General features: G+C 39.9%; 1 protein-coding gene across 1 annotated transcript in view; it reads right to left on the reverse strand.

The window, feature by feature from the left end:
* dtr (defective transmitter release) overlaps positions 1–27,191 on the reverse strand; it is a 675,513-nt gene that overhangs the window by 268,348 nt on the left and 379,974 nt on the right. Inside the window, exons 6-7 of the mRNA XM_090385868.1 lie at positions 5,801–5,875; positions 5,645–5,709 (exon numbers count right to left, since the gene is read on the reverse strand). Coding sequence (XP_090241994.1) covers positions 5,645–5,709; positions 5,801–5,875 — 140 coding nt within the window. The remainder of the gene's footprint in view (positions 1–5,644; positions 5,710–5,800; positions 5,876–27,191) is intronic.

Genomic DNA, 27,191 nt, shown 5'->3' on the forward strand with positions numbered 1-27,191 from the left:
TTTTTTATTGTTTTCATTTTAATTTCTGGAGAGTATCATACAGAAGTGTTCTACGTATCATATTGGGGTAAACTCTTATTTTTTTAAAAATATTGATATCAAGGTAGAACTTATTGAGCATTATAGCTCTGGTTCATACTATCAAATACCTTTAAGAATATATCGCAGAACAAGGAGGATGCCAAATTAGATAAAACTGCAGAGCTGGCTGGTTAAATAGTGCATAAAAATATAGCATTGGAATTTTTTGTGTATTTCACATACATGAAAGTATGTATTTATTGTTTGTTGTATGTATTTCACATACAACAAAGAAGAAAGCTAATCAGATCGGACCCTTCACCACTGGATGTGGGAATTCTTAGATAACCCAGCTGATGTTGTGGATGAATTGAATAGGTACTTTGCATTGATCTTTAGTGATGAAAGACTCATCACACTGAGAGAGGCTGCGCAAAGGTAGCCTGGTTGGTTTTTTTATGTCGCAAAAACAACAAGGTATAGTGTGACGTAGCAAATTTAAAATTCAAAAAAAAGGTGAGGAGTTTGGTAACATTTAAAAAGGTTACCTCATCAAAAGTTCATATATAGAGACATATAAATATATAAAAATCAGAATAAGAGTAAAAATAAATTGGACATATGAGTGCATATATATTAAAAATTTAAAAACTGCTGACACATTGTCGTTTTCATTTAAAATCTGACTGGATGTATGGCTCAGTCACATGGATAAAAGGGGTATAACGAGCATTTCTAAAACTGGTGCAATCGGATAAAATGGTGTCACATTGCTTCCACATAAAGGGTTATCAGCCCTCAGCAGAAAAGGAGCACATCAGATGACGTGTCCTATGCACAGCCAAGGACGAAAAACTTCCTCTTTATGATCCCTGCGTAGATCGGACTGCCAAAAATGGATCACAAGCTTAATTCGATATACTTTGTTTGTAACCTTTTGATGCCATTAATTCTGCCACTGAGAATATAATTTACTGTGGATTACTTGCCTGTAGTCTGTATAGGGGACTAACAGGCCAAGATTATTCGTCAGGGCTGCTGATTTGGCTGTAGTGTCAGCCAAATACATAATAAACTGATGGTATTGGCAATTTCCTATATGTGATCTAGATAAATTTCCTATATGTGATCTCAACAGCACACGGCTCTGCAGTGTACATGCTGCATTCAAGGGAATCTGCTCAGATATAGTATTATCTGGAAAAACCCACTTGTGTAAACCACTTGTGTAAACTGGCCAGAAGTCAGAATGTTCTGCATGGTGTTGTGAATAGAGCTGAAGGCAGACAGCAGACAGGGCATTAGACTGTCGCATTCTTGAGTGAAAAGTCACATGCTGGTATTTGAGCATGCCAGGGTGGAAGAGGCTGTTTTGGTGATAAGGCTGTTTTGATGATAGAGCAACTTGTCCACCGTGATGTTAAGCTCAATGAGTAGCTCTTGAAAATGAATGCTGAATGGGCAAATGGCAATTGGATGTGTGTTATAAAGATTTTCCCATTGTGGTTCAAAGACAGATGTCCACGTAGGGTGATCTGGCAGGGAGTTCAGCTTAAAGGCATACTAAAGAGACAACTGTTTTCGTTGAAGCGACAAGAATGGTTAATTTGCTTTGACATATAAATTTTGAACAGGAGATGTTCTGAATGCACCAGTAGCAATATGAATGGACTGATGGTGAATGGGGTCAAGCTAAAAATATAAATTTTGAACAGGAGATGTTCTGAATGCACCAGTAGCAATATGAATGGACTGATGGTGAATGGGGGTCAAGCCAATGAAGTGTGCTATTTCTGGCAGACGCATATACCTGAGACCCATAATCTAATTTAGACCGTACAAGTGCACAATACAGACGGAGTAAAGTGCACTGGTTTGCTATGGTGCCTCCACCTGGCATAGACAAGCTACACTAACAAAAAACAAACAGAAACTGGATACAATTCAAAGGTTCATGCTGCTATCAATTAGTAGGGCGTGCCGCACTGTTAGCATCCCTGCCTTGCAAGTTCTAACAGGTTGTCAGCCACTCAACCTAGAAGTAGTCAGGCGAGGCCTATATTACCACCTTAGGAAAGGAACACCAGCTGAAATAGTAAATCTCCAGCTGGATCTTGCAAATGACCCCAAGATAGAGAAGAGGAGAATCACCCAACACCTACAAGCGATATGGCAACAGAGCTGGGAAACCATGCAGAAAGGAGACATCACGAGGCGATTCCTCCCAACTATAAACCATACTCACCCAGAGACCCCTCCCTGGTTCTCACCTGGTCTGCACATGACGTTTATTATCACTGGACACGACCCCTTCCGTCAGAAACTCACAGCAATGGGGATTGAAAGAGACCCGCGGTGCCATTGTGGAGAAGAAGAGTCCTGGGGGCATCTCATGTATGAGTGCCCTGCCTACGACAACAGTAGAATCAAGTTTGCTACCGCAATTCAAAGGAATCCACATAACCAAGAGTCCTCGCTGCTGCTCGATGAAAACACGTACAGGGCACTAACTGTGTATGCGCAGGAAATCTTCGCACTGAGGCTAGCCAAGATTGCTGAAATGAGAACAAATTGGATCATGCTGCCCAAGGCCTGAATCAGACTGGCGTGGGTTACCTCCTTCTCCGCTAGAGGACACTGCCAAGACAACTTGTTAATCCCTTAAGGGTAGGAACACTGCTGGTACCATTCTGGTGCGGGACTGCTGGCACTCATCGAGTGCGGGATATTGCTGCAAACATCTTATAGGGTAGGATCAACCGGCACCGTTCTGGTGCGGGATTGGTGGCACTCTGGAGAACTTCTGAGTGCGGGATACAGAGTCCATTGGCCTCTGGTGATCATGCAGGGGCACCTGCTACTTTAACTCACACTCCCAGACCCCTATTTTCACTTCACAAAGAGCAGACTGCTCCTTAACTTCAGTCCGTCCTCCTTTTCCCTCTTTCTGTTCCTTCTAACTCATACTCCTGCTCTATGTTTTCTCCCCCTCCCCCTCCTCCTTTTTTTTTTTTTTCACTTGACCTTTGTCAGGATGCTCAGGCAACCCTGGCCTTTGCCAGGGTTGCCTGAGCTTCCTGACAAAGCAGGCCAGGTGAGCCAGGCTGCCCATTATACTCTGGCTGGCCAGAGTATAATGGGCAGCCTGGCTCACCTCCCAGTGGTGGTGGTGGCGGGCAACGTGGGGTCCCACTAGGGGCTCTGCGGCCAAGCAACCAGAGACACAACAACAAAACATAATACTACTCTGACATAAACCAGACATTACACTTTTTCTGGCTTTTACAGAGATTCTGTACTTCTTCACAAAGTACCATGGTGCAGATGTGGGAAACCACAGGTGGCACCTTTCACAAAACACTATGCCACTATGGTCTGCACCACAAGCAGTAGAAGAGAGAAAACAGAGAACGTTCAGCCCTCTCATGTACTGTGTATGTAGCTGACAAATATGTTGAAAGAATGTCAGCTTTTTGTCAAATAAGAATCCCAAGAATTTCATCTCTGCTACTACATAATTTGGGTTCGGAGTGAAGGTTACACTTGCAATAAAAACAGACGCAAACAGTCTTCTGTGAGAACCTGAAACCATTTGCCATGGCCCAGTAGTTAAGATGGTCAATGGCTTGTTGCAGTCATCTCTCAATAACCCTCATGTTGCATGATTGAGAAAATATGCCAAAATCATCGACATAGACCAAGGGAGGCAGGTCCATATGAAATTAGTGATGTCATAAATTACAGCTGATCATTTATTAGAAAAACTTCTCAGCATAAAGGCAAGTAAGGCTTCTGGAGTTGATGCCATATAAATCCCCAATCCAAATAAATCTCTCATGAGGGATATTTATTTGGACTGGGGAAGTGCCAATGTATTAGCAATGCATAAAAGCAGTTCTAAGAGTGAAGTTAGTAATTACAGACTGTTTAGTCTGACTTCAGTAGTAGGGAAAATCCTAGAGGCAATGATTAAGATACCTGCAGTCTAGGGATATTTATATAGATATGGCATTCTGAAGGACACAACATGGGTTTGTTAAGGGAAAATCATACCTAAATAACATAATAAGCTATTTTGACACATTTACTCATGAGCTGGATTTAGGCAACAATTTTGACATAGTTTATTTGGATTTTAGCAAAACATTTCACTCAATCCTTCATGAGAGGTTACTGTATAATCTAGAACAGTTTTGGATTACTGGTAATGTTCTAAGACTGGGTGGCTGCAGGGCAGAAGACAGAGTGTGGTTGATGGATATGCTTCAAATTGGTATAACATCAGCAGTGGGATCCCCCAAGAATCGGTTATTGGATCACTTTGTTTCTTATTTTCGTAAATGACATCGATGAAGGGATAGAAGGCATGATGTCAAAATTTGCAGATTACATAGAGATCAGCAGAGTCAATAATGATTTGTGCCAAGCAGCGCTCCTTCAAGATGGCTTGAACAGACTTAAAAAAGGGTCAGAGAAGTGGCAGCTATGTTTGAATGTGGTTAAAGGCAAGGTTAGGGAATAGCAACCCACAAATAAATTATACATTTGGTGGAGTTGAATTAAAAACAGTGGAGGAGGAAAGGGATCTGGGAGTTACAATATGGGCAAATATTAAGTTTTCTGAACAGTATGAACAGGCAGCCCAAGGTGTCCTATCAATGATTTATTGAATGTTATCCTAGAGTACAGGGAAGTCATAATCCCATTGTATAAGGCAATTATAACACCACAATTTGAATACTATGTTCAAGTATGGAGACCTCATCTGAAAAAAAAAAAGACATTGAGCTTCTTGAAAGAGTCCAAAGATGGGCAACTAGAATGGTGAGATTGGCAGAAGGGCAACCATATGAGGAAAGACACCGATTATGTGGGCTACAGAGCCTGGCAACCAGGCACTTTAGAGGTAGCCTGATTGAGGTTTATAAGGTTTTGAGAGAGATTAATAAAATGAATGAAGGTGGAATTCTCACTGTTATAAATAATTCTAGAACTAGGGGTCATAAATTCAATCTGCAGGTGTTGATGTTTAGATTAGATTGTAGGAAAAGCTGCCTTCATAGGCTGACAGTTTAAATAAATTCAAAGGTCAACTGGATAGTTACCTGTGTGAGCAGGGAAGCACATAATTTGTATTTTCGTATCTACTTGTTTTTTTTTTTGCCAGTGCAGCAAGAGTGTATGGCTTCCTTGCACTGTATGGTGAATACTATTATCATTACTATTTCTAATTTTATGCAAAACCATTATACATAAAACAGGGACAAAGTAGATATGCAGTACTGAGATCAGTTAGTCTTTCCTAGTGCCACCAGACTTGTCAGCTGATCAGCAAAAGATACACACAGTTACTTTGCTGCTGCATCCCAGGGAAAATTATTAAATTATATTTCTTGTGGTAGTTCCTCACTGCTTTGTGTCTGTCATATGCATGAATTCTATGCTCGTTAATGTGTTTTGCTCAATAAAAAAGGGAAATTCTCAGAAATACCCATTAGTTATTCTTAATAATTAAACACTCATGAATGTTTCCAAAAATGTGTCATTAGATAACTTGCCTTACAGAACTGTACACCTATTTTCAGATAAAGTTAACAGGAGTGCAAAAATTATATTTTCTTACCATGCTTCTATGCAGGATTTTTCTTTATCAGTGACTGGTCGATCATCCAAATAGGTTAGATTTTTCTATATAAATATTAGTAAAGATATTTTAATAAACAACTTTCTAGACTAATGAGAATAAAAATTTCAACAACAGCAAACTGAAAAAACTTACAATTCCAACAATAAAGTTTTTCCGATAATTCTTCATAGTCTTAGTCACAGGATTTCCAATTAAGTTGAGCACTCTCTGAAAGGACCAAAGATTCAATTCTCTTTAGTGACTACCAGTAAAGTATCCAAATAATGGGATGGGGTATTTCAGTGCTCTCCCCAAACTCATTTTACTCTCTCTCTATCTCTCTCTCTCTCTCACACACACACATTGAAAATAAAGTGTAAAGGAAACAGATATAAAAATCAGTCTTAGTGTAAGATGCCCTCATTTTTTTTTTCCTATTGAGCCTGTAAAGTGTTAGTCTGAAATCAGGGTGCTGAAATCCTCAGGAATACTGTTAACCATAGTTAGCTTCTGCCTATGATCCCAAGGCCTTTCTTGCATCTTTTATCTCCTTTCACCCTCCCCCTCAAATTCTCAGTAAAGTCATGTTGCCTAATATATGATAGGATAAAGCCTTTCTGTTCTTGGCTCAAAGTGAGATTTCTTTTCTGCTCCCAATGAGCTGAGGCAAGAAATTTGTGTTTTCAGGTTTTTGAACTACTCAATTTTTTGTAAAATTCAGTTCAGTTCTTGTTTTGCAATAACCCTTTCCCTAAAACAACTAGAGTGTAAACTACGTAACCTAAGCTTGGATTATTTAGTGCAAAACATCATTTTAGTTTATAGTAAATTTCTGAGGTCTTCATCTTGTTCATACAGTAAATTTCTGAGGCTTCATCTTGTTCAACTAATAAATTCCTGAGGTTTTCCACCCTAAACCCTTTTTAGTTTAGATTATTTATAAAATTGTATAAATTACTGGTCTGATGATAAGATCACACATTTAAACAAACAAATCATACTTATTCACAGGTTAACCTAGACAAAGTTACATCACACTTGCACCCAGACAGTTGCACTTACAGCATCATGTAGTACCTAACCATTCACAATTACATTTTACACCATTATCTTCTGGGGAGGGGTGATTCGTAACTTTTTTTGATCTTATTTTTGATTAACTGAGAACATTTTGTTAAAGTGAAACTGATGCTGTAAATGAAGACTTCTTGTTTTCTGTCATTACAATAAAATCTCAGATCAATTATTAAGCATAAGATTATATTATGCTTAATAATTTCATTCTGATAACATTAAGAATTGTCTTATTGAGAATAAAGTTATATTTGGGTTTTTTGTGGGAAAGTCATTGATATATTCATTCATTTTTTGTGGAAAATTCAATGATTAATGGACAAGGTGGGTCAACTTGACCTCCGGCAACAAATCACCCATTGGTGCGAATCACATAATGACTTAGTATATAACATAAATAAAACTACAAGACTTAGTTGCTGACGATTCAGAAACAGTAACTCTGGGGCTCTCCATATACATTCATCTTGACTTAATTTCTTTTTCTTTCTCATTTGCATTACACCAACGTTCACTCTGCTATACTCTCTAACATAGCAATAGTTCAAGTGAACTTACTGAAAATTCAGTTTGCCTCCAGTAGTCCTTTTTGACTGCTTGATAGAGACTTCAGTCATCACTAGACACAAGTTGATTTGTCCCTGGAGAGCTCATATTAGCAGCTACCTGATGCACTGGCTTCTTATGGATTCTTCTTCTCTTATCCATGCAAAATCTTTTATATGGATTATTTTTTGGCAGAGCCACTCTCAGGATCAAACCATTTAATTGATGTTTTAATTTATTAAGTGACAACTGGTTTCCAAACAATGACATTTTGTTTTTTTTTTTGTTCTTTTCCAGATTGTTTATTTTATTCCTTTACAAGGCAAATCTGGGAAATATTCTACAACCTAACCTAGAGCACACCACGGTAGGTCAGGTGACTCATCAACAAAGTTTCCCATAATTTGAAATGACATAGTTGTCGAAGCCTTCTTAAGTAGACTTCGTACCAAAGTTTAGTTACATCCAATGATAAAAATAGAGCAAGTTAAGACATTAAATTTTATGATTGAAACAGATGCAGATTTCCTTCATAATACATATTTATTGAAATATGTATTATATTTAAATATGCATTTAGACTAATACATATTTATTGAAATATGTATTAAATATATGTATTATATTTAAATATGTATTTAGACTAATACATATTTATTGAAAGAATGGAAAAAAATGGCAAAATTTTTTAAACATCATAAAGCTAGAATTTTAAATAATTTTAAAGTCAACAATCCTGACAAAGGAATTCAAACTCTTTTTTTTTTTTTTTTTTTTGTTTGTCTGGTTAGTTGTTAAATAGCTATTTAGTTATTGCAACAGCTGTTTTCAAGTCCTTTTCTTAAAATTAGTTCAATTAAGGTGACGGTTCCTAAAAAATAATAGCCAATGGGAGCCAGATCAGATTTATACAGAGGGGAGGGATGATTTAATTGCTCAAATCCATACTCTTGAATTTTTTTGTGTTTAAATGGTGCTTTGTGATGAGAATGAGCATTGTTACAAAGCAACAAAGGTAACACAAACCAACTTTCCTTTTTTTTTTTGTTTCTCCCAAAATTGCAACATTAGATTTAAATAACACCCTTGTGATTGATGTTTAAAGTGGTACTGGTAGATCATGCTACCAGTAACAATCCCATTACATCCAAGAAAATAGGCAAAAATCTTTATGTCTTCTTTTTTTTTTTTTTTTTGTGGGGGATGGGGATGTTATGTTTTTTCCATTGCATTGACTATAACTTGAATTCAGAGTAATAAAAACATACTCATCTCATCTCTGAATGATAAAAAAAAATTATAATTAAGATAATAAATAATAAATTAAGATAAATTAAAATATCATAAAATTTTATAATCCTAGTAAATAACAGGATTACAGTAATTTTATAATCCTAGTAAATAACAGGATTACAGTAGACTGTCAAAATAACGGCACCCCCAATAACAATACATTTGAAATAATAGCACATTGAGATTGGATGTACCGGGTGGCTATAAAATAAGTTTCCCTATTCAGGAGATCCTAGTATCAAAACGGTTAGAGATAGCGCGGTAAAAATCAGTGGGTATGCCAAAGCGATTTGTATACCCATGGTATGCCATGGGTATACAAATCGCTTCCCCATACCCTAAATGGGTATGGGGAAGCGATTTGTAGAAGAAAAAAAATTAGTTCAAATTTCTGCCAACAGGGGAGAAATTGGCACTGTAAACATGAGATGGAATACTTAACTTAGAATTAGATTTTAATATCAGAACTTAGAAATCTGAAGATATTGTTGAATGTGCTTTCCTTCACTTGAGATGACATTCTGAAAACGGAGGACTGCGTGAGACAGTTTCAAGTAGCATCACATTGGGGATGTTGGCTACATGCTGTTTAATGCTTGCTTTCAAATCGACAAGTGTCTGCATGCTGCCACACAGTAAACTGTCTTTCATTTATCCCCATAGCCAGAAATCACAGGGATTGAGATCTGCTGATCAGGCTGGCCAGAACTGCAGAAAGTCTCTAGAAATAATGCGATCATTCCCGAATGTTCAACGGAGCAGTTCCTTCACTTGTCGACCAATGTGGGGAGGGGCACCATCTTGTATGAACACTACGGTCTCCAAGCATTGCCTTTCTTGAAGAGCAGGAATAATGTGATGTCTTAGAAGATCGCAGTACCATGCACTAGTTACCGTACACTGTAAGACACAAAATCTTACAGAATAAAATAATAAGAAGTTAGTTTTATTAATTAAGGAATAGGAATTCTTGTTGCTAGTTGAATAAGATAGTAATGTCGTCTGATTTCAATAATAAGAATTATTCACTATGAAATATAAATTTAATGGGTAGTAAGAAATAAAGGCAAGAGCCATTAGCCATTTACTTCTGTTATAAGCGGGGAATAAACGAAGAAAACTACTGTAAAGTAGCATGGGTCCATGCACAAACAGAGGAATTAAGGTTTTTGCGGGGTTGAACTTAGTAGGGAAGGTTATTTCAAACAGGATACCATCAGGAAGCAAACAGGATATGGTTTCTTGACCAGCATTTAAGTTTCTTTAAATAGATGCTGTGGTCACTAAATGGAAGTTTCGTGTTTTTAAAACGTTACAGGATCAAAGGCGTTAGATGAGAGGGAGTGTTCTTATTTGGGATAATCGGCAAACATAAAAGGGCACACTGTATGGCAGCAGATCTGGTAAAATGGTAAAAGTTGGGTGTATTGTAACACGTGCTACTGGTCAGGCTGAGTAAGGATCTTCTAACAAATGAAAGGAGAAGAATCCGAGGATGAGTATGGGGTTGGAAGGAGTCACTGAGAATAGGCGTGGCGAACTCTGGTGTTAGATGTGGGAGGGAATGAACAAAAAGGGAGTGAAGGGGTTGGAGAATCACACAAAGTTGAGGTTTTTTGTCGTGTTAGAAAATATGAGTTAGGAAAAGACAAAGTTGAGTTTTTGTCAGTGTGAGTGAAAATGGTTTAGTCTGCACAGAGTTGAGATTTTTTTGGTGTTAGTGAAAATGGTTTAGTGTAAGACAAAGTTGAGATTTTTGTTGGAGTTGGTTAGGATGAGTTAGTAAGAGAGAAAGTGGAGATTTTAGTTAGTGTTAGTGAAATGAGTTAGTGAGTCAGAGTTGGAGAAGAAAAAGAAAAGAAAGAGTTTCTTTAGATGGAGTAGCCGGTGGAGAAAGGTGGCTAAGTTTTAATGTGTAGTCAGTTAGTAAGAGGGGTAGATAAGCTTTAAGATGAAAGCGAACAGTTAAGTTGTTCATTTAATAAGTTAGTGAGAGAGGCAGTCGAGTAAGTGGAAAGATGAAGCTGAGATGCAGAAGTCGGGGGGTCAGTCAGAAGCAGACAGAGTTTTTTTTTTTTTTTTTTTTTTGAGCGAGGGAATGAAGGGTTGGAAGGAGAGAGTTAGGCAGAGCAGAGTTAAAATGTAAGTTAAAATGTAGCAGTGAGTCAGTCAGTTAGTCAATCTGTCAGTAAGTCAGTAGCAGACGGTATTTTTGGGTGAAGGAGTGAAAGGGATGGAGAAAAGTGCAGTAGAGAAAAATTAAAATTGTTGGACAATAAAGGAAGCCCGATGTATTGTCAGTAAAGAGAAGAAGGTAATTAAAATAGTTGAGGAGGCAGAATACGGTAGAAGTTAGTTCATTGCAGGATCTCTCACAAAGGATGAGAAGAAATCAATTCCATTATCAAGTAACGAGATGTCTGATACCCAGGAGATAAATGGTGCTGAAGCTGATAAAGTCCAGAGCCAAAAAAAAAGTGAGAACAACCGTTCTAACCAGAAATGAAATGCTCTTAAGGAGCAAAGGTACTCGAAACCCAAGAAGCAAACCTGATAACTCCTGTCGAACTCTCCAAGGGTTTGTGAGATGCGTTCCAGATGGAATAGACCTAAAATTCGCCACACAAATAGTAGATGGTATTTTTAAGCCTGTCAAGATAACTAAGTAAGTGGTTAGTTACATAAGTACTCTCACACACACAAAGAACTGTAGGAACCCCGATAATTGATCAGCAGGACTTTTAAAAGATACTGTGAGATATGTACTAGAAATACCTAATTGTAAAGATAGGTTAGAGAAGAGTTAGGAAGGAAAGACATTAACAAAGGGGAAAATATTAGATATATGATATTTTGGAAGGGGATAAAAAGGGATTGATACTTGTTATTAATGGTTTTAAATGATGCATGATTAAATATATGCAGAAAAGAATAGAAAGGGATTGATATTTGTTATTAATATCAAATTTTAAATGATGCATGATTAAATATATATAGGAAGGAATAAGGAGGAGATTGATATTTGCTAGTAGTGTGTAACATTATGATTAACGAAATTTTTGGAAAGAAATGTGAAGAGATAGAAAAATGATCATAGCTATCAAATTATCAAGTAGTTATTTGTAGAAATTGGTAGTGGCATGATTACCTGTATGAAGAAGGTTGTAAATTATAATCTGTTAGAAAAAGGGGTAACAATTTATCCAGAAATTAAGAGCATAGAAGTTTAATCTAATTTTGGAGTAAGTAATTGATTTTGCAATGGAAAGAGAATGTTAACAGATTTTTGAAAGTTATTTGAGCTCAGGTGTAAGGAGGAAGAAACATTATCAGTTCTTGAAAGAGGAATTTTGATTATGATATATATATATATATATATAAGTAGATGAGATCAGATTATCTTGTCATGTGTTTGAGTTTAATTATTTTGGTTTTGATGTATTTATGTAAATATGTACAAAAAACTAATTTTTATATACAACTTTTGTGTATTTTTGTTGTTCTGAACACTCAGCCAAGAAAAAGGAAATAAAATTATATATATATACTTAGAGTAGTTCCCCGAACCTGAAATTTTCTGTGTAGATACTAGTCAGGTGCGCAAGTGGGGGGTTTATTTTAAAGGGGAACTAATCAAAAAGGGATAGATAAAGTTAATAAGTAAAAGAAAATATAAATAAAGAAAAAACAAACCCCCACAACACCTTACGGGGCCACGAGGTGTAGACTCTTCAAAGAAAAATGGTCCGATTATAAACTCTGCTGTGAATCCACACCATACTGTAACATATGGACTTTTTGTGGTCTTTCATGCACAGCAGATGGACAAGAATTTTCGGCAGTTTTGTGCATTTACAGCCCTATGAAGAGTGAAATGTGCCTCATCAGACCATAAGATCATTTGACCCTATGTATCATCAAGTTCCATACAAGCCACAAATCGTAGACCAAAGTCTATTCGTTGTTGCTGATCACAAGACTTTAGTCCTTGCACTATGTGAATCTTGTACAGGAACCAGTGTAAAATTACTCGAAGCACTTTATGTACAGTACACCAAGAAAGGTTCAAGTCTCTTAACACACCTCCGGTACTACTGACTGATAGTGTTTCGCATTCTGACCATACAACCATCCACTTCATCCACTACCTCCGTTCTGATATGTGGTCGTCTCTTGCCTGGAATTACACCTAACTGCCCATTAGCTTCAAATTTCTTTATTAGTTTTTGAAGCCCCACTGATGTCAAAAGTCCTTTAAGTTTACGATATTTGCATAGTGCTGCATTAGCGTTACTATTATTCTGGTAGAACAGTTTTACTAAAAAAAAAAAAAAGCACCTTTTTTGTAAGAGCCATAATGGTTACTGATGATGGTGTTGGCCTTTTTGCTTTTATCTAACAGGATGTCATTTGCTTAAACAGCGTCTTCTGAAGTAAATGACAACTTTTACATATGTGCAGCGCCGTTTTTCCCCTAGTGGCGTAAACCACTTGCAGTGGTCCTTCCTAATCTGCCAATTGTGGAAGTGGCTATGGCCATCGAAAGAGCTGTAAGTTACCTATGGTCGTGGCCACTGCAATCCATACAAGAACCTCAGCCATTTTGAGTCAGGCTTGGGCAGCTCCCTACAACCTCAGCATTAGTCAGAGGAAAGCACTTAAGGAGCTTAGACAAGATGGGCATCGAAAGAGGTGAGTAAGTTACCTATGGTTGTGCCCAATGAAATCCGTACAAGAACCTCGGCTATTTTGAGTCAGGCTTGGGCAGCTCCCTACAACCTCAGCATTAGTCAGAGGAAAACGCTTAAGGAGCTTAGATAAGGTGGTAGTATCATGGTCTTGCTCGCAGATAAAGGTAGGTCAATGGTGATCCTTGACAAAGAAGAATATTGTAGCAAAGCCTTGGAACTTTTGAATGATAGAGCGACATACAGGGTTACTTTTAGGAATCCATTGGTGGGTTTGGAATGGCAAATAAACAAGACTCTACAAGGTTGGTTGAAAGCTGAAAAGATTTTTCTTGGACACTGCATGCAACAGGATGCCAATTACCACCATCTAGCAAAAACTACCATCTAGGTTCTACGGCCTTCAAAGGATTCATAAGATGGGGCTTCTGCTTAGGCCGATGGTGTCATTTATAGGCAGTCCTACACATGTTGAGGTTCCTAGCCAGACTGATTTCTCCTATTGTTGGATGTTCCAATTTTACCATCAGGGATAGTGGAGACTTTGTGTGATTCATAAGGGGTCAGGCTATAGAAGAGGACGAGACCATGGTATCAATCGATGTGATATCCTTGTTCACATGCATTCCTATTGACTATGGGGTGCAATGTGCACGTATGGCATTGGAGAAGGATGACACTCTAAGCAATAGGACTCCGTTAAGCATGGAGGACATTTGTAGTAGGGTGGAGCTGTCTCTCACATGGTGTTTCAAACCACAATGTACAAGCAGGTTCACAGTGCAGCAATGGTTCCCCTATTAGTGCTGTCATAGAAAATTTAGCTGTGGAAGAGCTCGAAGTCACGATTTTTTACAGAGCAGTTCTCCCCATGTGTGCATGGAAACAATACGTCGACAATACATTTACAATTATTCGGAGGGGGAGAGAGGATGAGGTGTTTGCTTTCCTTAATTGCTTTTCCCCATTTATTCAGTTTACCTTGGAGGTGGAAGTAGAGGGTACCCTCCCTTTCCTTGATGTGTTGGTACATAGGGAAGGCCCCGGGGCGAAAACCAGTGTATATAGGAAACCCACGTGCCTGGGCCAATATACACATTACAATACAGCACAACCATCATAAGAACAGTGTTATCAGAGCATTGTTGTATAGGGCTGGATTCCATTGCAGCACCTCCGAGGATAGAAAAGAAGAAATTAATCCTGCCACAGCAGATCTCAGAAAATGCGGCCCCTAGAGGATCATAGATAAATATATCCGAGAAGCGGAACACAGACAAAGAGAACCGTTTACACCAGTTGCCACCGCATACTTTCCCTACTATCTGAGCCTAACTAAGCATATTGCGGGTATTGCGTGATTGGCAGACACACTGTGTGCAGCTGCCAGGGCGGAGGTTGCACACAGTTATGTCACAGGTCAAGGACTCCATACAAAGGGAATGTACAAGTGGGGTCGTGTATGAGATAAGGTGCCCAGATTGTGGGGAATGTTATGTTGGTGAAACGAAAAGTCGGTTTAAAAATCGTCTGGGGGAGCATATGAATGCAATAAACACCGGGGATTATGAGAAGTCTGCTGTGGCAGAACATTTTTGGGAGGAGCACCATTAAATCTCCCCAGACGAAGCTGTTATCGTTGATCAGGCACATAGATTTTGGGACCGCAAATGGCTCGAGAGCTTGCGGATTTGCTCCTCTGAGAGCAATACCATTAATAGAAACAGGGGAATCCGCATTCATCCTCTCTTTGAGGCAGTGGTTCTTGGACGGGATGACAAGGTCTGCCTTGCATGCTCCCGAGCCATTTCCGGTTACAGTGCACATGGGGAGAATACTGCCCATGCTTCTGTAGAAACGTGCTGAGAACCATGAGCCTGCTGATATTTAAGGATGAGCCATATGATAAACTTCACTGTTTAAAAATGAAGCAGATGCTTCTGAAAGCTACGGTGTTTTAGCACTTTTATTATCCTGTTTTATCCACACCATTTATTGTAATTTATTCATTGCAGTTTAAAATTTCATATTTTATTGTACAGACAGTTATCTTTTTATCAGTTTTATCAGGTGGAATTAAACATTCTATTTATTTCATTTATTTACATCATTATTATTTTAATATAACACAACACTATTTATTTAATTTTTAATAACGGTTGGTGTAGGATTGTGCAGTTATTATGAATCTGTTTTCCTGAATTTATGAATCTGTTTTCCTGTCACCATGCGGCTCGTGGAGGGAAAATAGAGAAGTGCTCCGGCATAACATGGCTGTCGCACTAGGGTCTGGCCCTTGACTGGAGAAGGACTTCCCCACTAGTGTGTATCCTGGGCTGAATGAGAGCCCCAAATTTCTTGTGACTGAGTTAATCTTTAATTGCAAACTATGCATTCAGTGACTGTTCCTCCCCGCCCTCTCTTCCATAAACTTTCATGGTGAAGTGGAACTTCTCTCTTGCACTTTTTCCCAACTTTTTTTATCTGACCATTGGCTTTACTGTTCCCAGAAACCGCTAAGGAAAGTTTTCCCATCGTTCTAGAGGAATTTCGGTTGTTCCTACCCTCGGTTGTTCCTCCCCTCTTCAACGTGTTTTGGTGGAAGAAGGAAAAACACACACACAAGTGTACCTCTCCAAATTTTGCAGCAGAGATAAGGAGGTGATTGTCCCCTTGTATAAGGCAATGGTCAGGCCACAATTTGGGTACTGCATACAGGTCTGGAAGCCTCATTTTAGGAAGTATGTAGAGCTGCTGGAAAGAGTACAGAGAAGGGCAACGAGTTTGGTGAATGCAACAAAGGGTTACTGTTACCAAGAAAGACTTAAGTTCTGCAAATTGCAGAGTCTGGAGACTAGGCACCTGCGAGGTGATCTGATTGAGGTGAATAAGGCCTTCAATGGATTGAGCACGCTAAAGTCTGATGGGATTCTTCCACTTGCTCAGATTATGTACCTGAGGGGACATAAATTCAAATTGAGGAAAGACAGTTGTAGAATAGATGTGTGGAAATTTTCCTCTAACCAGTGGGTGGTTGATAGTTGGAACAAATTTCCATCTCTCGCAGTGTAGGGTCAACTGAAATAAATTCAAGGCAGAACTAGACAAATATTTGGAGTGAATGGATAGGTGAAATGGGAAGGGTTTTTTTTTTCGGTTGATGCTATATAAGCTTGCTTTCTTGCATCATATGCCCCTACTAATGCTAATGATATTATATTAAAAATCGAAAGATTTACAGTTAAAAAAAAAAAAAAAAAAAAATTAACGTACGGCCTCATGTGAGGTATCATTTAGGGACTCCAGAAGAGACCTGTGTAGGAAAACACTCAGCACCTCGATAAACCGAAAAACTTTGATTATCCGGAAAAACAAATAAAATGCATGAAAATGACATGGAATTCATTGAAATCGGCACCCTCAGTCAAACTGAAAAGAGATAGGAAGAGGCCGAGGATCATAGACCAATTGCCAACAGAAAAAATAAAAATGGAATGGTACCAAAATCTGATTGGAAAACCCAGAGTGCCAGCGAAATAAAGGATCAGCATGAACACCCAGGAGGGACAGACACCAACCCAAGCCTTCAGAAAATACTAAACTCGATCCGACACTACCAAAGGGAATCGTTCCAGGGCAAGCGTTACTGCTGTGAATGGCCTTAGAAAATCTGATGAAGGGAAAACAGCAGCAGAATAACATCCCTACTACAAGCAGAAATTCTACACCAATGGAATAAACTCAAAGCCATCTTAATGAACACATTCGGTCAACTACAGAAGGCAGAGGCAATATTGGAAGCACGAAACATGGATGGAGACAAACAAATGCTACAGTGCACTCCATCGTATGCACAAGCGCTGAGGACACCAACAAATGACTCGATAGTGGCCATCAAAACACCCAAACACGAAAGAAAGACCCTACCTAAACAACCACACTTAGTAGTCCTACGACCAACAAAACCCGATGACAACCAGTCCAGTGAACAACTCAAATTCCAAATAATGACTAACCTAAACGAAGAATTTAAGACAACAAGAATAAAGGCTGTAAGGAAAACAAGGAACATCGGACTACTGATAGAAACGGAAACAGGAAACACAAAGAATAATAGAAAATCTGAAAATACCTGAACTAGGACTAACCACTGCTGCGCCTAAAAAATGAGGCCCTTCAATCGTAATATACGACCTGGCCAAAGACCTTACCGCAGACCAACTATCAGAGGAGCAATTCAAAAGAAATCTATAGGCTATATTTCCGGACAGGAATAAGGAAGACCTAGTGACGCTCAAGTGTATAACCAAGTCAAGGGACAGAAGCCACCAGAACTGGGTTGTTGAGCTCGCACCCATGGTGTGGAGGGCTTTAAGCACCCAGAACATAATCTATGTCAATTGGGGCAGTCACCGCTTCCGGGAGCATGAGACTGTGCCCAAATGTTACAGGTGCTACAAATTTGGGCATACAACCCACACATGCACCCAGACCATTCCCATATGCGGGCATTGTTTGGCAAAAAGTCATGCCTTCCGCGATTGCCCAAACAAAAACACCGACCCAACCTGTGCAAACTACAAGAGTTTAAAGTTAGATAGCGCACACTCAATTAGAGATGGTCAATGTCCTACATGCCTCGAAGCAAAGAGTTTATTCCAATCAAGACTCAACTATGGGAACACGTCCTAAAATATATAACATCACAGAGGTTAAATTCATGCAGATAAATTCACATAGAGCCAAGCCAATCGCGGACCAAATCTGCAAGAAGGTGGAAGAAGAAAACACTGACGTACGTAGTAATACTACAAGAACCATATGTACATATGAAGGCTGTCAGGGGCTATCCCACAACACTCAAAGTAGTCCAAATGGGGGATGACACCCCACAATCTTGGTAAGAAACCCAGATATAACGATGAACAAAATCACTCAGCTATGCACGTCTTGGGCCGTATGTGCCCAGCTCACCATGGTCCCGGGAGCATTTTTTGTCATAGCCCTTTATTGCTGTCCAGGTGAGGATATCGGCTTCATAATAATGTACCTAGTGATGTAGCTAGTGATATGCTCCCAAATGCAAAAATCATTGTGGGAGCAGACGTTAGCTGCCGGTCGTAATGTGGCACAACCATACCCCAGTTAGACAGGGTACCAGAAACAGGACCGGGTTGGAAGAGTTCCTGGAAACCTCAACATTAACTGTACTAAACTTACCAACAATCTGCCTACATTCTGCAACACATTACGGATGGACACCAGATGCAACCATGGCAATGAGGAATGCTGCCAACAACATTTCCAATTGGACCGTTCGTGAGGCCTGGACAACATCTGATCATCGCGCCATTACGTTCAGTCTAAACAAATCACTGGCCACAGTATCTGTGAACAGACAAACCACCCATAGATATGCCATAGCAAAGGAAGACTGGGAACTCTTCCAGACCACCCTATGCAATAGTATACAACAATGGCAGAGAGAACTCCAACGTATTGATGAATCAAGAATCCTCCAAATTAAAATGACGGAAATCATAAAACAAGCCAGCGACACAGCCATCAGAAAGAAAAACCCGACACTGGGGCTATGGTGGCCCTGGTGGAATCAAAAACTCCAGCGACTCAGGAAGGAAGTGCAGGAAAGAAGAAAGGCCCTCCAGCGAGCCAGGCACTCCAGGCCAGTGGCAGAAATTGAAATCCTACAACAGAGCTACAAAGAGGGAGAAATGCCTATACAGCACAAATTAGAGAAAGCAAAAACCAATCCTGGGAGCGCCTGGTGTGCACCACTGGAAACAAGGACCCTTGGGGACTTGTATACAAGCTGGTCACCAACAAACCACTTCCCCTTTGGGGAAGTGGTTTGTTGGTGACCACTTCAACCACTTCCCCAAAGGGGACGTGGTTGAAGCCACTAAAATTCCTCAAGGATACATGACTATGACTTGGGAACACACCATCAATAATATCCTTGACGCTGCCTTGCATCCAGGAACTCTTTCACAAAAATGACAGCAGAACAGACCCGAGTTTCCCAGGCCAAAGAGACTCACCAAACGGCAACAAAAGAGCACCCTTTCACCATGGAAGAGATCAGCAATGCAGCAGCCCTAATAAAGGGAAATAGATTCCTTGGACTGGACCTTCTGGAACCCAAAATTATCAAAAAAATGGTAGAGTGCACCCCGAACTTACTATTAAATCTATATAACCTGTCTCAGTGAAGGCAATTTCCTGACTTCCTGGAAGAGGGCAAACGTTAAACTCATCCTAAAGAATCCACCAAAGCTTCCGGACTCCTACTAGCCCATTGCACTTTCGACAGTTATCAGTAAGCTATTTGAACGACTACTCTACACGTGGATCCAACATTACTTGATGAGGCTGGCCTGGCCTCAGCCAACCAGTTCGGCTTCAGGCGGGGCACCTCCAGTGCGGATGCCCTAACTCACCTCCTGACCAAGGTCAGCAGAGGTAATACAAAGTATCGTATTTCCCCATGTATAAGACGCACCCTTTTTCAAAAAATTTGGGGTCTAAAAACTCGGTGTATCTTATACAGTGGTTGTAGATTTTTCTACTTGCATTTCCCGCTTTTTCGCACTTGTTGTCATTGCGCTCATTGTTTTGCACTTGTTACCGGTATATTAGGTTACGTTTCGCCACGTTCTGCCCAGAAATGGCTCAGAAAAGATTTTCCTACAGTGCTGAATTCAAGTTAAAAGTGATCCAGTTTGCAAAAGTGAATGGAAATCGTGCTGCTGAACGTAAGTTTGGTCCTCCTCCAATTGAGAAAACCATCCGAGACTGGCTACATGAAGAAGAATCCCTATTGAAAATGCCACGGCAGGATGGGATGAAGATCTGGTTTGAGAAAGTTTGGAGCTGGAGACCAGGTGGGCTCTTCCACAAACCTGCCCTGCAGAGCAAAAAATAAAACTAGCGGTCATACCTAGAGGCTTGACATCCCAGCTCCAACCACTTGATGTCAGCATTAAGAAACCCTCAAAGCTGCCATGAGAGACGAATAGAACTAATGGATGAAGTCTTCTGGGGACAATTGGCACCTCCATATCCAGGTGGGAAGGAGCAGCAGTGCGTAGCACACTCTTCTTGATTAGACCGGGGTTCAAGCCCATCACCACCAAATACGGAAAGGTCAGGGAATGACCACCGCATATTCCTGGAGCAATATGGCCTTAGCTGCTAATGCTCCTAAAAACCAAATAACAAGCAAACTGGGGACAATTTGACAACAGCAGGAAGAGCAAAGAAACAAACTATAGGAGAAGTTTGTACATGGGTGAAAAGATCCTGGGATAATATCAAGATTGAGATCGTTGTCAAGTTATTTAAGAAGTGTGGCATTTCAAATGCTATAGATGGAACTGAGGACGAGGCAATATATGAAGACAGTGATTCGTCATCAGACACAGATGAGGACAAGCTAATAGATGGGAGTTTTGACAGTGATGAGGAGTTGTATGAATTTTATGATGAATAAAACTTGAGTTCAATAACTTTATGTAACACATTTTTTTTTTCAAATTTCGGGCCCCAAAATTAAGGTGTGTCTTATGCATGGGGAAATACGGTACTTCCTAGTTACAGCTCTGGACTTTGCGTGGGCATTCGACTCTGGTGGCCGAGCTTTCTGATGAGGCTGCGCAAAACCAACATGCCGGAAAACTTCTATAACACCATCAAAAGTTACCTAACCAACAGAACCGACAAAGTCACCGCCCCCTAGGGCACACTCTCCAGGTGTGTCTATCGGGGCTGCCCTCCTTGGCCTGCTACTGTGGATTATCATCCTCGACACCTTTCTTAACATGATCTCCATGAAGTACAATCTCAGGCATTTGCAGATGATCTCATTCTGACGATACAGGCAAACTCAAGAGCCATGATAGAGGTCCTTGCAAATTGGGCCCTGAACACTCTCCAAGAATGGGCAAACAGAAATCAACTCAAAATATCCCCCACAAAAACAAACCCCATTCTACTAAAGGGACGTCTTGATCTCAGGTGGCCTCCGCAAATAAAAATTGGACAGGAAACAATCAAATTTAGAAACCAACTGAAATACCTAGGCGTGATATTGAACCAAAATGTATCATTTCAGGACCATCTGAAATATCTCAGTGAAAAAATAAGATGCTATGCAGCCATGGTTGCCAGGGTCACGTGTAAAGGATGGGCCTTGAAAAAGTGAGTCCTCGAACTGTTCTACAAAACTATCTTCACTCTAATCATCACTTATGCATCTGCATCCAGTGTATGGTTTCAAAAAAACTACAACAGCAATAAACAGATGTATTAAAGACCAAATTCACAGATCCATCCTCCTAACCATCTCCCGTGCCTGCCACATGGTGAACACCCGTGCTCTGCAGGTGCTCGCTGGCACTCTCCCTCTGGACTTTGAAATCATACGTCATGGCCTACTGTACTATCTAGACAAAGGTACCCCCCACAGACTTTTCTGTGGTTCATTATTGACCTAACCAGCAACAGAAATGTGGAAAAAAGGAGGATACAAACTCATGTGCAGCAGGCATGGCAGGAAAGGTGGAGCACCTCTCAAAAGGGAGACAGCGCAAAGTTTCTACCCAATACTGAACGAAACTACCCAACCTCACCAAATTGGTTCTCTCCAGGTCTACAGGTAACTTACCTTTTAACTGGACATGGAGGGATTAATGCCAAACTGTCTCTACTTGGGATCCAAGATAATCCAACTTGCACTTACCGGGGGCTGGAGAGCTGGCAGCACCTAATGTATGACTGCTGGCTCTATGATGAGCTTACATGGTGTCTTATTCACCAGAACCCACTACTTACAACAGTGACAAGAACATACCTCCTAGACACGAAGAAGGAGAAACCAAATCGCCGCAACCCACAACCCACCACCACTATAACCAGAGAACATCTGTTCTTCAGCTCACTTCGACTGGGACACCAGAAATGGCCCACCCCCAAGAATTAGAAAACTCAGGAAACAAACTATACCAAAGAAAATTAACATGAACGGGATCCATGTCCCATGAATGACAAATGAAGATGATTACCAAACTTGGACACCCCCACCAGCTGGGGCTATGTGAACAAGACATTCCTGAGAACTGGAAGACTTAGGAAATAAACCACACTAAGGTAAAGGACTAATATGGATGGGACAGGTCCCACGGTTGACAACTCGGACATGACACCAGATTGGACACCACCAGTAGGGTCTATGTATAGCTTTCCTGCAGATGCCTGTTGGCGATCATATCGGGCTTCCTTGCTTGGTGCCTTTCCACCCCTTTCCTTTGCACCAGTGGGGGAAATGGTCCCCCCCCTCCAGTGCTCCTCTTTTCTCCTGGTGAGTCATGTGCCTGCCTCACTGACTTCTGGGGTTGCCTACACTATCATCCCCATATTTCTACCTTAACCTCACCCCAGCCTTCAGTCTCCCACCCACTCTATCATGCCAGCGAATGCCCCACACACAAAAACTTAATTATGTCCAAATTCCTGTTCAGCTTTTATTATGCAAGCGTTATCCCCCTCACGTAATGATCATCAAAACCGACGATTATTGATATACTGTATGTATTGCATATAAATGGATCTGTCTGTACAAACGTGCATATAAAAGAGCGTGCACGTTTTTTTGTTTTTTTTAGGTCCTAGCAACTGAAATCTAAGGTGGCAGGACCTGCCAGAGTGAAACTAAAACTACTGGGTTCCTGGTCTGCCTCCACAGGGAAAAGGTGGGACAAGGTTGGGCCTTAGCAGGGGTCCAGCAGCTAAACAACCAGATGAACAACAGTACATGACACTACACATATACAATATCCATATACTTTTAAATCTCTGGAATTTCCAGCGAACTGGTACACCTGCAATGAAAACTATGCGGAGATGGGGGAACCCCTGGTGCCGTCTGACACTAAATACACCTTACACCTAACCGTTTTGACACTAGGGTCTCCTGAATAGGGAAACTTATTTTATAATCACCCAGTATACATACGATGCAATGTCTTGCAATGGTGAAAAAAGAAAACAGCTTCTTTGTTATTTGTTATTTGGTTTTTAGGAGCATTAGCAACTAAGGCCATATATTGCTCAAGGGATATACGGTGGTCATTCCCTGACCTTTCCGCATCCTCTGTATTTGGTGGTTACGGGCTCGTACCCCGGTCTAATCAAGAAGCATGTGCTATGCACTGCTGCTCCTGCCAAACTGGCTACAGAGGCTGCATAGGAAAACGGCAAGTCACATGATTACTGTATTTGTTAAGGTTTGCCATTTTCAAAGTGAATACTTTGAATACTTTGTGGATTATATTTATATTTATATTTATGTTTTATGTTTATATTTATTTTAAAATGTTTTAAAATAAATTATATTTTATATTTATTTTAAATTGAAATCCTCTTGCTATGGTTCCTAAAGTTAATAAACCTCATACAGAAAAGAAAAGAAGAACAACATTAGATCTTATTGAAAAACTCGATATAATCTCCAAAATATTACTTTAGGATCACTTGGAATATTAATTCATATACCCATGTATATTGTGTCTGTAAATTGCGTGTTCTCTGCCTGATTTGCCTGTTTTGCTGGACGAAAAACCTCAGTTTCTGGGGGGGAAACCTTGCTATCTACGCCTGAGACTCACTGACTCAGCCATGGATTGAAAAAAGCCTATAACAGTTCCTTGTGTTATCGACAGGATTCAAACCCAGGCCTTTTCCACCCAGTGTGGGTAGGACGGTGACGATATCACTGTGCTACCCTCTCAGGCTAAACGTGATATAATAAAGAATGGGACGCAGCAAAAATGTATTAATGGCAGAATAGATTATTGGATCATCAACGTGTTTATGGTGATGAGGGCTTAGAGGGAAATAGGTATCCTGTGTGTTATCAGACACGCAGCCTAAAACACTGATGGATCCAATATCTCTCTATTACAGAAGATTTGGGAGAAGTCCAGTTGGCCTACCTCCTGAAAATCCACTCATGCACACCTTCTCGATGGTAAGCCCTGTTAAGTCACTTAGGTGGCAATGATAGAGTGGTCGTGTAGAGTGGTCCTCTTCAAGACGCCTGGTCAGCGTGAAGAGGAAAAGACCTAACCCTCCAGCATATAACAGCATGACAAAACAAATGGAAATCAGTCCCCAGCAGCTTTCACTCTCCATCTTAAGGCAGCGAGAGGATCAGAGTGGAAGCAGAGGGTGCTAGGAATCTCTGGGTATGACCAGGCTGCCATGCACGGAAACTGAACTTGGCCTATTATAACGTAAGATCACTCATCGGTGAAGACAGGATATTAGAGCTTGAAAAGGAATTAGAAAACGTGAAATGGAATATCATCGGTTTGGCTGAAACAAGAAGAAGAAATGAATCACTTATAAGTTTATCAAGTGGAAATCTGCTGTACACCAATGGAAACAGTGAAAGGAGTGAAGGTGGAGTTGGGTTTCTAGTCCATAAAGATTTTAAAAACAACATTTTGGAATTCGAAAGTACATCACCAAGGGTGTCAAGACTAATACTCAAGATTTCTAAGAGGTACAAGCTAAAGATTATAATGCTTTATGCACCAACATCAAGCCATGATGATGAAGAGGTTGAAGAAATGTACAATGAAATTGAGCGTCTTCTAGATGAGCAGAAAACCCACTACACTATTATTATGGGTGACTTCAATGCTAAGGTTGGAAAAAGACAAAACAGCGCAAAAAAGGGAACTATAGGAAATTTTGGAATTGGTGAAAGAAATGAAAGAGGTGAAAGACATGTGGAATTTGCAGAATCTCAAGGACTGTCAGTAATGAACACATTTTTCAAGAAAAGTGTGAACAGAAAGTGGACATGGAAGAGTCCAAATGGATTAACTACTAATAAAATCAACTTTATCCTCACTAACTAAAGATATATTGTGAATGATGTTACCGTCCTGAATAAGGTAAATGTTGGAAGTGATCACAGAATGGTAAGATGTACGCTTGATATAGATGTAGGAAAGGAAAGGAAAAAACTGACTCGAGTAAATAATACAAAGGTCTTCGAGATAACAGAAGAGGAGAAAAAGCAGTAGGTACTGGAACTTAAGAACAAGTTTGAGCTTCTGCAGACTGCTCAGGACCAAGATAACGACGAGGAATATTACAACTTTCTGAAACTGATAAAGCCCAAGAAACCTATAGGGAAAAACAAATCCAAAGAAGAAAAAATTAGTCAAGAAACACTTGTCATGATGAATCAAAGACGACAAATGAAAAGCAAGAAAAACACTGACAGGGAGAAAATTGAGTATACTGAGTTATGCAAAGCCATTAGAAAGAGACTCAGAGAGGATATAAGAAGATTTAACACAAGAAAAGTAGAACAAGCATTAAGAGAAAACAAAGAATTTCAATCAGCACCCATGAGCAGTAATACAGAAAGGCAAATCATACTGAAACTGAAGAATAGCGATGGTGTACTTATAAACAGCAGAGAAAACATAATTCAAATAGCAGAAGACTACTATAAAGAATCATACAAGGAGCAGGGGAATGATGCCAGCAGAGGGGAAGATGGATTGCAAAGTAGCAACACACGACATACCCGATATTCCTTCTGATGAGGTAGAACATGCATTGGAGAAAATGAAGTTGTTATTTGTTGTTGTTGTTGTTATTTGGTTTTTAGGAGCATTAGCAACTATGGCCATATTGCTCCGGGAATATGCGGTGGTCATTCCCTGACCTTTCCGCATCCTCCAGTATTTGATGGTGACGGGCTCGAACCCCGGTCTAATCAAGAAGCATGTGCTACGCAGTGCTGCTCCTTCCCACCTGGCTACGGAGGCGCCAAGAGAAAATGAAGAATCAGAAAGCCCCGGGGTAAGATGAAGTTACTGTACAGTTGTTAAAATTGGGAGGAAGAGACTTAACACAAAAACTAGCAAGGCTCTTCACAAAGTGCATTAGAAAAGGTGTGATGCCTAAGCAGTGGAATAATGCAATCATAGTTTTGCTGCATAAGAAAGGAGATAAATCAGAAATTGGAAATTATAGACCAATTAGCTTGTTATCCCACATCTACAAGTTGTTCACAAGGGTCATTACTAACAGATTAGAAAGAATACTTGATGAGAATCAACCGAAAGAGCAAGCTGCCTTTAGGACAGGATTCTCAACTAGGGATCACCTTCACGTAATATTACAGCTAATGGAGAAAGCAAATGAATATAAAACACCATTATGCCTGGCATTTGTGGATTTTGAAAAGGCATTTGACTCCATACAGCATAAGGCAATGTTTCGGGCACTAGAAAGACAAGGCATTGATATCCCATATATTATGATTTTGAAGAAAATATATGAGAGTGCTACATCCTTTATTAGACTTGACAAAGACAGTAGGAAATTTAAAATTGAGAAAGAGTTCGACAAGGAGACACAATATCTCCGAAGCTGTTTACTGCTGCACTTGAGGAAGCTTTCAGAAGATTAGACTGGTCACAGAAAGGAGTCAATGTGAACGGAGAGTACCTAAACCATTTACGATTTGCAGTTGACATTGTGGTCATAAGCCACGATCCCAAAGAATTGGAGGAAAATCTTAATCTGTTATGCACAGCTAGTAAGGATTTTGGACTAAAGATGAATATGGCTAAAACAAAAGTAATGATGAACAAGTATGCCACAGAAAGGGAAATAATGATTGAAGGAGCAGTAATTGAAAAGGTGGAGTCATATACTTAACTGGTACAAGTTATTAGCTGTAATAATGATAAATGGCTGGAAGTCAAGAGAAGAATAAATTTTGGATGGATAGCATTCAGGAAATATAGTCACATACTGAAGAGCAATATCCCAGTCTGTCTGAAACGTAAAATAATGAACCAATGTATACTCCCCACCATGACTTATGGAAGTGAAAC

The sequence above is a fragment of the Mastigoproctus giganteus genome, chromosome 12, assembly GCF_048544385.1.
Source record: "Mastigoproctus giganteus isolate SK-2022 chromosome 12, ASM4854438v1, whole genome shotgun sequence".
NCBI classification, from domain to species: domain Eukaryota; kingdom Metazoa; phylum Arthropoda; class Arachnida; order Uropygi; family Thelyphonidae; genus Mastigoproctus; species Mastigoproctus giganteus.